The 12,440-nt window shown below is 41.6% G+C and overlaps 1 protein-coding gene across 1 annotated transcript; it reads right to left on the bottom strand.

The window, feature by feature from the left end:
• Positions 1 to 3,706: 3,706 nt before the first annotated feature.
• On the bottom strand, positions 3,707 to 11,702 carry cog7 (component of oligomeric golgi complex 7). The gene is made up of 17 exons (XM_030401198.1): positions 11,199 to 11,702; positions 10,003 to 10,151; positions 9,641 to 9,757; positions 9,133 to 9,301; positions 8,927 to 9,009; positions 8,712 to 8,834; positions 8,427 to 8,625; positions 8,211 to 8,338; positions 7,946 to 8,100; positions 7,699 to 7,815; positions 7,532 to 7,597; positions 6,394 to 6,580; positions 6,135 to 6,275; positions 5,893 to 5,976; positions 5,597 to 5,711; positions 4,631 to 4,774; positions 3,707 to 4,536 (listed from the first exon to the last, which is right to left on the bottom strand). The coding sequence occupies exons 1-17, from the start codon at positions 11,362 to 11,364 to the stop codon at positions 4,370 to 4,372; spliced, it is 2,310 nt and encodes a 769-aa protein (XP_030257058.1). The 5' UTR covers positions 11,365 to 11,702; the 3' UTR covers positions 3,707 to 4,369.
• Positions 11,703 to 12,440: the final 738 nt, after the last annotated feature.

The following is a 12,440-nucleotide window of genomic DNA, read 5'->3' as shown; positions in this document are numbered from 1 at the left end:
TAACCTGCTTCTTGTGGTGGAAATACTGTTAACGTAACTGATAATTTCACTTTTTTTTTTTTGTTTTTAAAAAGAAGTTCATAACCTGTAGTTTCATGGAAACCTGAGATTTTTTAAAAAGAAACCCGTAAAACCTATGGCATTTCTATAAATGACTCTCTAAAACCTGAAGGTTTTCTGAAAAATTTTGAAAAAGTGCCAACGTTTACAAAAATTTAATTTCTCAGGCTCTGTAACAGATTCTAGTGAATTACGTTGCAGGAATTGGGTCATATGTCCGTAAAAAAAGCCCCAAACCCGGTAAACACCAGAGCGACGTCTACGTCTCTCCAGGTGTCAAAGGGAGAAACACACATGCGTCCCTCCCGTCGCAAATGGGTTAAAGCTCGTATACCTTTTCCCTTCTCCCAGAACCCATGTGGAACGTGTAACATAACATTTCAAAAAGTTGGACATAGGTGTTGTTTGGCATTGTTGCTTAAAAGATTACACAGATTACGTTTCTGTAAATCTTTTAACTCAAAGGCCATTTTTATTAATCGATTCATCACTTCAGCACTAACTTATCTTGTACTCTAAAGTAGTTTCCCAATCTGATCATTTAAGCAGATCTACTACACGATTTGAAGCAGGGCTGGGCAATATATCACTATCATATCATTGTTGTGACGATACTATAGACCAGTGATTCTTAACCATAGGGCCGCGGCCCAAGCTTGGGCCGCAAGCGCCACCTAGAGGGCCGCCAAAAACTTTCAGTTTGCACCTGTGGGCCGCGAGGGCCGCGGGACTGCATAGGTTATCAACTGAAGACACCAGAGAAAAGCTGTTATCCATGAGACGCTCAGTTACAATGCAGCCTCCGACCACACGGTGGCGGTAATGCGTCAGTAAGTTGTTTAAGAAGCTCACAGAAGAACAGAAGACATTCAGCTTGCTGCTCACCTGTAGCCAGGGGCGTCGCACGGTGCGACTCTCACCCGTGGGAGGTGTCGGTGTTTCAACACCCACACTTTTCCCGGTGAGAGGGTTCAACACCCTCACTTTTTCTGCCGTTTATCCGCAGTTTTGCACAAACGCCTCACTACAGTCGCTCAGTTTCTCTGGCCGCTCTGTGTCTGCGCTCGCTGCAGCTTCCTCCTCTCCCCCTCCCTCTCCTGTTGCTGCTTCAAACAAACATGACACCGGCTTTGGGACTGACCGGCTGATGATTGGCTGTTCTGCCTTAAGTCCCGCCTCTCTTGCTGGGTTAGATTTATTGTTCAGCACGTGCTGATGATGCGGGAACAAACGTAAAATACCAAATAATAGCCCGTTTATTTGTTTCAATCACTTAACAGACCAGGCGTTTATTTGGGACAGGCGTTTAATTCCCTCCTCACAAAACTCAGGGATGAAAATGTCACAAACTTGGCCAGCTTCTCTGTGAATTCTCTGGCATCCTTCTGGGCACAACACGTGAAAAAGGCGAAGAAGAAAAACGTGCAGTGTCAGTGGTCACGTCTTCTTCCTTGATGTTTTTTCAAAATAAATTAGGCTCTGCATTGGCGGTTATTTACCCAAATATACACCTCCACCCAGCGTTTAAAGGGGACCACATGATGTGTTTTCTAATGTTTTTATGTGTTTACAGCTGCTAATGTATGTAACGCTGTCACTGTGATGATACATGACAGTTAAATATTGAATATGTCTATAATAACCACATCCTGACATGTAACTGTGATTTTTGATGGGTACTAATAATAACAATCATGACAAAAAATTAACAAAGACTGCAGATCACGATAAGAAGCTGTAACTGGCAGTGAGCTGCTTTCTTTTCTGTTAGCAGTGAAGTGATGTACTCCATGACAGAACATTATAAAATATGACAATGTATAAAATAATGTTAAACGGTGAAAAAAAACGTGCAGTTGCAGTAGGCTTCTATTATAAATATGCAGCATATATAGTTTATTATTATTATGACTACTACTACTATTTTTCTGCATATTCTTGACTTTGAATGGGAGCCGCTGTAAATCATTTCTGTTTCTGATTCATATATTATGCAGTCAGTTGTCCATATTTTAAGTTAAATTAAATGAATCAAGACAGATGTCACATTTACATGTCAGGGTGTGGTTATTATAGACACAGATTCAATATTTAAGTCATTTATCATCACAGTAACAGTGTTACATACCAGCCTTAAACTGCTAAACTGGTGAGTTAAACTGTGGTCACTGTATGTTACTGCGTTGACGATTCAGGACCTGTGTCAAAATTAAGAAACTGTTCTGTGAAACTTTCTTCTGCCCATGCCCACAATATGTTGACAGAAGTTCATTAAAAATCTTTGTGGTTATCACGTATAATCACGTAATTGTATTATTTATTCAACTTTATTAACGTATTACCATGTTAAACTGTAAGTGGATTTTACTTATTATTGAATACAAATCAAACCAAGAGTGAGATCAATTAAACCTATATGCAGTGTTGGGGAGACTTAAACTACATGTAGTTGAACTACACAGCTTAACTGCAATTTGCTGTAACTTGCTGGTAGTTAAACTACATTCATATTTTGTGCTGCGTCAAGTAATTCAACTACTTTTTGGGTAATTTTTTGTAGTTTAACCACTCAATTTACTAACTACAATTTTGGCAAATAAGATGAGTTTTCACATATATATCTATATATATATAAATAAAAGATCTATATAATATACATTTTATTTTATTTTTCTTTGAAGAAGTTCAACACTGGTGTCCCAGCCAGTGCAGCATGTGAGCGGCTTTTTAGTGTTGGTAAAGATGTTTATAGTGCCAACTGGATCCGGCTGTCTGATAAAAACTTTGAGAGACTGCTCATGTGACATCTAGTTCTAGTGCTGAAGTGTTAGTGCCTCTGAAGTTCCTGTGATGTTGACCAAAAGTGTCAGCTTTTGTTCTTTAAAAAATAAAAGTTGAGTTGAGAGGCATATTTGTATGTGAATTTTTTGTAGGCTATTATATTTTGTTTCATATACATCATATGTTGATTTATTTAACGCTGATTTAAATGAGTATAATGAGTATAAGTAGTTGCTAAAGCTACTTTTTTTAGCACTAGTTTTACAAACCACATTTCTCCAGGAGTAGAAATGCAGTTTGTTAAAACTACAGCCAGGCTGAACTACATGTAGTTTTACATGCTACGCTTGCAAACTAGCTTCCCCACTGCATATACAGTGTTAATATTTAATGGGCCCTGGGCCACTCTGCACTGAAAAAATTGGGCCTTAAGGTCGAAAAGGTTAAGAACCCCTGCTATAGACTATGATGCTGCATGCAAGTGTTTTAAATCTTTTCCTGGTTTTAAAGGCCGCATTACAGTAAAGTGAAACCACACCATTCTACTTCCCATACATGCCCTTACCCACTTAGTCAACATTTCCACATCGCTGATGATTATTTATCAGAAATCTTAACGTGTTAATATTCTGTGGAAGTACTAATAGTCATCCCTATAAGGTTGCCATATTATCTAGCCCTACTTTTTATCAGTATCTTCCAAGTATCCATGGTGCTGGTCTCCTCAGTCAAGGATACTCTTTCTGCATGTGTTCCCCAAACAACAAAATGCATTGAACACCAGTTAGGAACAAAAAAAAAGACAAAAATGCAGCACAACATTGGAAACACGGACAGTTCAACCAGTGTGAGCTTAGAGAGAGGATTTACAAGGAAAAGGCCGTACGTTTATTAAACTAGATTACATTACAAACTCGTTCATCTAAAGAATAAACGTACTTTGATGGAAAGTAACACGACAGGCTCCGTTTTAGTGTTGCTGTTTTATGTACAGACTCTCACGGAACTGCATGGAAAAATAGAAGATATCCAAACCATTGTTTCAGCCGCTACTACCACCACCCTCACCTTTGCATCAGCTGCTGAATGTGAAGCTCTTTTAACAGAAAACGTTGCAGCTCAAACCCTTATTATAATTTAATATCATAGATGAATTATATTAGCATGACAAATAAACAAATAACATGATTTAAAGCGATGTACATTTTGTTACTTCCCTTAAATGCTTCAGTAACTTATAAATGCAGAAATTAACGATGTACAGTCGTCTTTTGGCTAGACTTGAAGGCATCATCCAAAGTCACACTCAACATTAATCGGTATAAAAAAACCACCCTGATTTTCAATCTCTGAACAATCCCCTGAATCCCATCTAGACAGGACAATAATCCTAAAAATGCTGTAGCCCCCGAACTTGAAACTTAAAGGGCTGTAACACGTAAACCAACTATTATATAACATTCTTCTTCACAAACTGGAAACCGGTTAAACATGTCTGTGAGTCCCTGGTGTTCCTCTCTCCCCGCTGTTAGTAGTCAATGCCCCGCACGGCGGCGATGGTGGACACCACTCGACGAGGCAGCAGCTTGGCGGTCTGTCTGTAGTCTTCTGGTTTGGCCCTCAGCAGGGTGACGATGTGCTGCAGGGATCGGGAGGGCTGCAGGCCCAGAGCGTCCATCACGTTGCTCAGATAATCTGCGGGGCGAGAACAGGAGATTCCGTACAACTTAATTGGGGGAATGCGTGGCGGTTTTGCTAAGCGAGCAGAAGGAACTGGCGGTTACTGTACCGATGTCTGTGGCCAGCTGTTTAGTGGAATGGATGCTCAGTTGGGGAATGAGCAGGATGGCGTCACAGTAGGTCTGCATGGTCGCCCGAGCGATGGAGCCCAGCCAGTAGTCTGCTGTGTTGTCCAGCTCTGGAAGGTCATCGCCTGAAACAGAGGGAAAGGGACGTTTCAGAGTGCGTCATTCACAAGATGTAAAGGGATCAAGAGTTAGTGGTGTGGGGACAGGAGACGTTTTAAGACAGGGGGGGATTTAATACAAGGTGTCAGGGAAAAGGAAGGAGCCGGAGATGGAGGATAAAGGTCAATGTTGTGTAAAAAACTTGGGTGATGTTTCAACTAAGGGAACTTCCCCCAGGAACTAGGAACATTTGCAGGGACCACCAGAAGGACTAATTTAGTTCTGGGGACATTATTTTACCCAACAAACAGTACTTTCAGCCACCTTTTTAAAAATCTGCAGCTGCAGTCCAGATTGTTTGTTGCCCACTGTGCTTCGACACATCAACATGGTGTTAGAGAAGGAGGCATACCAACGATGGACAATGTGGCATTGTTGTTGTACGGTTGCACACAAAATTTTTAAAAAAGTAACAACAGCCATCAATTTTAGTATGTCAGTGGAGCAGTGTACTACGGCACAAAAAAAAAACTGAAGGATAATGGGGATTTTGTGAAAAACTGCTAACCAGATTGAGGAGTCACAGTTAATTTCCCTGTATCCACACATTTATATGACCAATATACATTTTTATTGAATGACTTAATGACAGTAGAGTTGACTCTCAATGAAGCTTAAAAGACTTCCACAAAGTAAAATCAATGGATAAAAAGAAATAAAAAGTTGTAGGGTTAGTGGAAAGAAAGCAACGAGAAATTCAGAATTCAAGAAAAGGGAAAAACAAAAAAAAACACAAACTATAATGTTGAGTGAAAGACTGAGGAGAATCAGAGTTGATGGCCACAAACCTTGCTCTGGAGGGAAAGGCAGCTTCCCGGCATGTAGGGCCAACTCGAGTGCCGGGTCCTCCTGAGTCACAAATGGCTCCAAGTGGAGAGGCAGAGACATCAGGTACTGCCCGATCTGGAAGGGAAGGGACAAACATCTAGTTTGATATAGCCAGTATCAGGAAGCTGCAGTATAATATGTAATGTACTGTCATCTTTTGAGGCATTTATCTGAACAGCACATACTAAAACATGTCAATTATGTTTTGAGTCATTTTAAAAAGCAGTGACGTAAATTAAAGTCAAACCTGACTTACATTAGTAATGTATTCCTGCGGCGACAGGCTGAAAGTAGGCAGGTCCTCTGTGTAGCGCTCTCCAAAACCAGGTGCCTCTTCTCTCTGAGCGCAAATCAAACGGTATGAGGTGAGATTAAAATAGACGCAGCCTGTCCAACTCTCAAACGCACACAGACAATCCAGAAGCTCTCAGCGATGCACTCAAATGGTGTCAGTCAGTATTTCAAATCAAATCACGCAGAAACTTGACACTTAATCACCTCCATCCTGGAGACGAGGCAGAGCTGGTGTTTGATCTGCAGGAAGACGGAGTCGAAGGCCAGCTGGTTGGCTTGCTGGTTGAGTCTGGTCAGAGCAGATCTGGGCTCTGCTAACAGGCTGGAGTTACCTGTGCCCTTCTCCTGCAATACAAGGGCAAAGAGATGCACACAAACAGCTGCAGAGGTAAACCAGAGTCAGCTCTCTCACGGGACATCAACAAAATCTATTTTAATCCGGACCTCCAGACACGCTCCGTACCTTTAGGGAGTAGAGGACCTCCATCAGGCTGTTGTATTCAGCCATGTTTCCCCTCTGAAGGTAGTTGTATTCCTGCCACGGGTTCTTGGTGGCGCTCTTCCTCTCGGTGGAGCTGGTCTCCTGGATGCCCGCCAGGCTGCGTGGACTGTACGACTCTGACAGGTACTTACCCGCCGTGCCCAGGATCCTGTGGGGAGGCATGGATTCCTTAACACTCAACACTGTGCCTTGTTGACAGTGTACCACATGAGTTGTATCAGGTTAACAGATAAGAGTGGATGGAGTTTGGAACGAGAACAACTAGAACATTAAGATTAGATAGGATTACCCCTACCACCTTTAATGATTTATTTATTAATTTGTCCATTTTTTTTGTTTGTTGATTTTCCCTAATTGCTCGTCAGTCAGTCTGGTGGACAATTATGGATGTATATATATGTATAAATCTGTAGGTGTTAGTGTCGCGCAGGTCATGTTATTTTAAAACCCGCACCAACCCAGTCCGTTATCAGAGCCAACTCGCTTCACCCAATCTGTTGAAATATGTGCTCATCAACAACCTGTAGCCAGCCAGACCCGCACAAAAACACGATGCACCATATGAGCATTAGACCGATAAATGAGACGGAGGACCAGACAGAGTGTGCAACAAACAATATAGTCCATAGTCCCGGGATTTAACCTGTTTTGACGCATTTTGAGTACACGACCAGCAGAGGTGAAGGCGGGCTTTACTGGATGCTCTTCCTGTCGCTTGTTCCTCCTCCATTGCACACTAATTCCGATGCAATTCTTTGCATATTGGATGATACCAATGAGTTAAAGAATACATGCATACACTATTTATTTTTACAGATGTATACTACTTCAACTGTTTGGATTTTATGTAGGTGCTTGAAGTTAAACAAGTCGCTTACTATTTATGGATATTTGGTACAAAGTCGTTGCATACAGGTGCATGTGACGCTGGTGGGAAATACCACGGTCCCACTTGTAATAAATAAATGATGTGGTATTGAGTCGGAGCATAGACTTGGGTACTGATCGTTACAGACTCCAGCAGTTTCCAACACTGGTATTGGTATTGGAGCAACCCTAATATAAAATGTTAAGGTTAAAGATTTCTCGTTTCTCGTACTTGTTTGACAGCTGCTGCTCAAATGCTCCACATTGTCTCAGCAATTCTCCACAAGTGGCAATAATCCTGCAAAACACAACACAAAACCAGAAAATGTTTAAAATCAGTGATGAACAGATGAAACAGTACTTTGCAAAAGTGTGCAAATAAATAAATTAAACATTAACCTGACAGAATTCTGGAAGGCTGTCCAGTCCTCCTGGAAAACAGATGAACTTGGGGTATCCTCCAGTTTACACTTCTTCCTGATTGACTGCAGAGTTCTTGAAAAGTCTGACATGTACCTGGAACAAGCACAGTTATAACAGGCTTCATCAATCATTTCAAATAAGGTCCAGAAATTTTTTTTCTATAAACAAAGAGGTCAACACATTACACGCGGCTTATAACTGTGATAATAAAAAGGTCTTTTACTTGGTGAAAAGGGCTTTGAGGGCTTTGAGGAGGCCACACACGGCCAGGCCATCAGTCAGTTTGACACAGCGGTCCACAGCAGCGCTGGCCAGGCCGAACAATTTGCCAACAGAGTGGCTCAACTCTTCCACGCAATCAATCACCTCCCCGCGTTCCTAAACAGAGAAAAAAAGAAAAAAAAACAGATAAACAAAGGGGAATTGAAAATAGGAAGTGAATCAAGATGAAATAACAGTTTTGGTAAATCTGTGCGTGTGTGTCTAACCAGAGGTACAGCACTGATCTGGATGAGAAGGTGAGCTTCCTCCAGATCTCCATACTGCAGCTGATAAGGTTTGTAGGGGTCATACAGCGCACAGACCAGCTCATTCACCTTCAGCAGATTATTCTCACCTGGGGAAAAACACACAGACAGAACATAAGGACTCTAACTCCACCCACGCCTGCACCATCTACAGTCATGTCTTGCCTAAGCACAGACCCAGGTGCGGCAGCATGGCGGCCTCCAGGCTGTGTCCGAAGGTGGACGTGGTTTGGTGGAGTTCCAGCAGGGTGTCGAGACGCTGCTCTTGGGCCGTCCGCTCCAAGGCTGTGCTCAGGCACACGGGGATGGATGGAACCATGGCTCCCAGAGTTTGGATCAGCAACACGGTCACCACCTCATACGGGTTCTTGAACACCTGTTAATCAAAAGAGCAGTTTGTACTCCACTTTTTCCGACTCATCACTGTCAAAAGTGTGTCAGCATGGTTGAAAGGTGTCTCACCTGGCTGCTCCACTGCAGTTGAGAGTGCCACGTAGAGATTAAAGTGTCGTAGAATTCAGAAAGCTGCTGATTCAAACTGAGCTCACTCTGGGAGAGATCCTGCCACATGCTCACCAACTGGCCCTGCAGATGCCAAAACAAGATATTCATTCACAAAAAGAGATTTTGTGACGGCTTCTTTATCAATATTATTAAAGTAAAGGAGGGGCCTGTACCTTGTGACACTTGTAGTAGTAGGCGAGGAGCTGAGGCATTCGATCTATCTCTGTAAAGACTTTAACAAACAGCTTGGCTTGGTCTGCAGAGAAAACACATACAAACACACTGTAAGTCTACATAGTGTCCACTTAGAGTGGACAAGAAATGGAAGTTGGAATAAGTATGAGAAAAAGAAAGCGTTTCTCTTCTTCCAGGTTCTTACCTATAGACATGGAATTAAAGGTTGCGACTATTTGTGGGCTGGCCAGCGCCTCCAGTCTGTTTTTCAGAGCCTCCAGGTGGACACACTTTTCAGAGTAGTCCGGTGTGTCCACCAACATGGCCAGGCTGTTCTGCATGCTGGTCAGCTTGGAGGAAATGACTGCAAAGTCCTGCAAAACGCAGAGAACAAGATAGTATCTTAATATTCTATCACACTGTTACCTATTCTGACCTAAATAGACTCGGTTCACATAAACTGCATAGGGAATTGATTCTGTCTGTGAGAGGTCTTGGCTGTCTTGCTTGTTTTGGTGAACTGTAACTTTTCATCCAACATTAAAATAAATGTTCCATGCAGAAAGTCATATGACATTAAACGGATCAGTTCTATTCTAATATTCATTTTGATGAACTCTGCCCGGCTGAGTGGCAAAGGTTCATGTTCACAAAGCGGTAAGCCAGACAAAAGTTAACAAGTGAAGTCTTGTAGCAATGTCTTTTATTTATACCTGTGTTTTGAAGGTCTCCTCAATGTCTGCACTCAGCGTGCTCCACTTGTCTGCCTCCTGCAGAGCATCAGCTGCCAGATGCATGCGGCTCTTCACTTGATCTATCTCCACCAGGACCTGGTACATAAGAACAACGTTACATAAAAGTCACGCCTCAAGAAATATCCTGAGAATTATCCTTCATGTCGCTCTCTGACTATTAGAGATCTTATCATCGAATACAATGCTTGAATTGCAGGGTGTCAGGTTAATAGTCAATGCTGTTTAGTATCTTTGTTTAACATACAATGAGTTACTTGGAAACTGTGAATATACATCAGGTATTTATGTAGTAATGACACAACGATTAAACTCATGCACACCTGCATCGACTGCACAGTGTCTTGCTCAAACTTCTTGATGTCCTCTTTGACCAGAACCATCTGCTCCTTGAGGAAGGCAGCCTCCTGTTTCAAAGCCTCCACATCTCGCAGCACTCTGGGCATGTTTTGGAGGGCCTGGATACTGCTCTCTGAACACAGAAATGGAGCAGCCTTACAGTTAATAAAGGGCGAGACAGGAGAAGTATAACTTTCACAATGATACATCACAGTTATGGCTTCTCCTCAAAGAAACGCCAGTGGTATTGGTTGCATCAAAAAATTAAAATCTAACAATCTTTCAGCTGCGTCCTTTACAGATTGGTGTGATTTCTTCTCAAGTGTGTTAAAGTGCCAACTGAACGATGTTTCTTTTACTTTGTCCGCCCCGTTTTCATCAACCTGGCCAGGCTACATAACAGAAACCCCTCGCTGTACAATATAATGCAATGCAGCAAAACGGCACCACAAACTACATCCGCCAAAATGATCAGAAAGTTGATTTATCACCTCTGACCTCTCTGAACCCTGAAAAACTGATGTTTATAAACTCCATGATGTGAGGATCCATTTCAGGACTGTTAACGCTGCATTGGTCGCTAATATAAACTGATAAACTGACTACTGAGTGTTTGATTCATATAAACAATGTTGTACTTGAATGACCCCTGCTTACAAATTGAAACAGAGAAAAAAATAAATCACTCCACCCTTTGACTTTGAGCATTTGTGCTTGCTAGGTTTATGATGATACATCCGGTGTAGCCATTACAACATTATTAACTTTTCATCTGCATTGCTGCGAAATTACAAACCATTTCTCGGGGCTGCCTGCTTTCAGACTACACCAAATTGGTGTCAAAGAAAGATGGATATCAATGATGATGAATAGCTATGAAGATATACAGGTTTCAAGTGCAGATTATAACAAACTAGATTGTAACAATAGTGAACATTTAGCCAGAATATGTGCTAACACAGTGTTATAAAACAGTGAATTAATAACGATTGCTCTCAAGGAGGTTATAAATTAAGGTTTCTCAAGAGCTGCTGATTCAACTTAATGGCGATTCTGAGGCGGTTTGTGTCGCTGCTGAATTGCATTGAATCAGATAAGTTTCTAATATTTAAGTCTAACAAGAGAAGGCAGCTTACAATGTGCAATAGGTGTCCTAATTAGTTTCAGTTGAAGCACTCACCCTCAATGGCATTGTTGACTTCCTGGATGAACAGCTGTAGCTTCATTACCAGTGTAGCTGCGTGTGTGTCCGCCTTCCCCGGCGCGTCCTTCTGCACCACCTTGAAGGCTCCGTTCACCCAGTCTTTGACATCGAAATCATCGTCCAGGAATTTGGAGAAATCCATGTCGCCTCCTCAGTCCCTCAAGAGTGAGAGGAGGAAGGCGGCGTTCAGTCAAACTCTTCTGCTTCAGTGCAGTCCGTGTCATCGACCCATTGCTAACGTTAGCTAGTTCTTCCCAAACAGTGGCTTCGACACGAATATAAAGTAAATAGCCCAGGAAAATGAAATTATCATTACAACTAGATATAGTTCCAACAGGGCGACGGCTTCCTCCAGAGTTATTTTTAAACGTCTACGGCTTCAAAAGAGAAAAATGCTGTCATTTTCCTGGATGTTTGATGCTGGCAAGGGCTACTGACACTTGACAACAACTTCCTCTTTGAGCTTTGTATTTACCTTCCCCCGGAAACAGGCGTCTGTGAAACAATCGGACCTGCCGAATAAAGTGTTCACGACATAATGAAGCACGTTTCATAGAAAAAATGGAGCGATTTCTGTGTTTTTAAATTAAGTTATGTAACATCTGGCCAAGTATTAAAGAACAAAAGAACGCATACAGCGGTTAGCTAGAAGCAGTGTCACATATAAGTATGTCCGTGTAGAAACTTCTTTTTTCACTAGAGTGAGTAAAGGATTTAAGGGTCAAGTTTTTTTTTACTTTTTTATTTCCGCCTCGTGTAAGCTTTCTTGCTATAAATAAATACAAAAGTAGCCCACCACATTATACATTTCTGTAATACAAAAGAGGTCACCTATTCATTTGAAGTTGTGTCACAGTACAAGGAGACGTGACATACTCCTTAACCTCACCACCTTAATTATCTCCCCCCAAATGATCAGTGTACACATTTAATTAAGTTAATCTAAAGCATACATCGCATAAATAACAGTTCTGTGATGCAAGATTGATCATTTTTGTCCGTAGGCGAAGTGTTTTAGCACTGTTCCAGTCACCCAAAATCATGCTAAATGAAAACAACCAAATTCCAAAGAAAGAAACATAGTATTCATACACTTTTACAGATTTTGCTGCAGTAGCAAATCATGTTCATGTTTCATGCATGTTTCTGTAGCTATGACAGTTTCAAAAACTTCCCCCATCTATCATCAGACAGACTTTAGATTACACTAGAATATCT

The sequence above is a fragment of the Sparus aurata genome, chromosome 20, assembly GCF_900880675.1.
Source record: "Sparus aurata chromosome 20, fSpaAur1.1, whole genome shotgun sequence".
NCBI classification, from domain to species: domain Eukaryota; kingdom Metazoa; phylum Chordata; class Actinopteri; order Spariformes; family Sparidae; genus Sparus; species Sparus aurata.
The sequence above is the reverse complement of the archived record's forward strand: the minus strand, read 5'-3'. Positions and strand labels throughout refer to the sequence as shown.

Excerpts from the sequence above, each read along its gene's own strand:
- cog7 (XM_030401198.1), bottom strand. The coding sequence starts at position 11,364 with ATGGATTTCTCCAAATTCCTGGACGATGATTTCGATGTCAAAGACTGG. Across the intron at positions 9,010-9,132 it reads CTTTAATTCCATGTCTATAG|ACCAAGCCAAGCTGTTTGTT; the intron begins GTAAGAACCTGG and ends TTTTCTCTGCAG. Across the intron at positions 6,276-6,393 it reads AGGTCCTCTACTCCCTAAAG|GAGAAGGGCACAGGTAACTC; the intron begins GTACGGAGCGTG and ends CTTGTATTGCAG.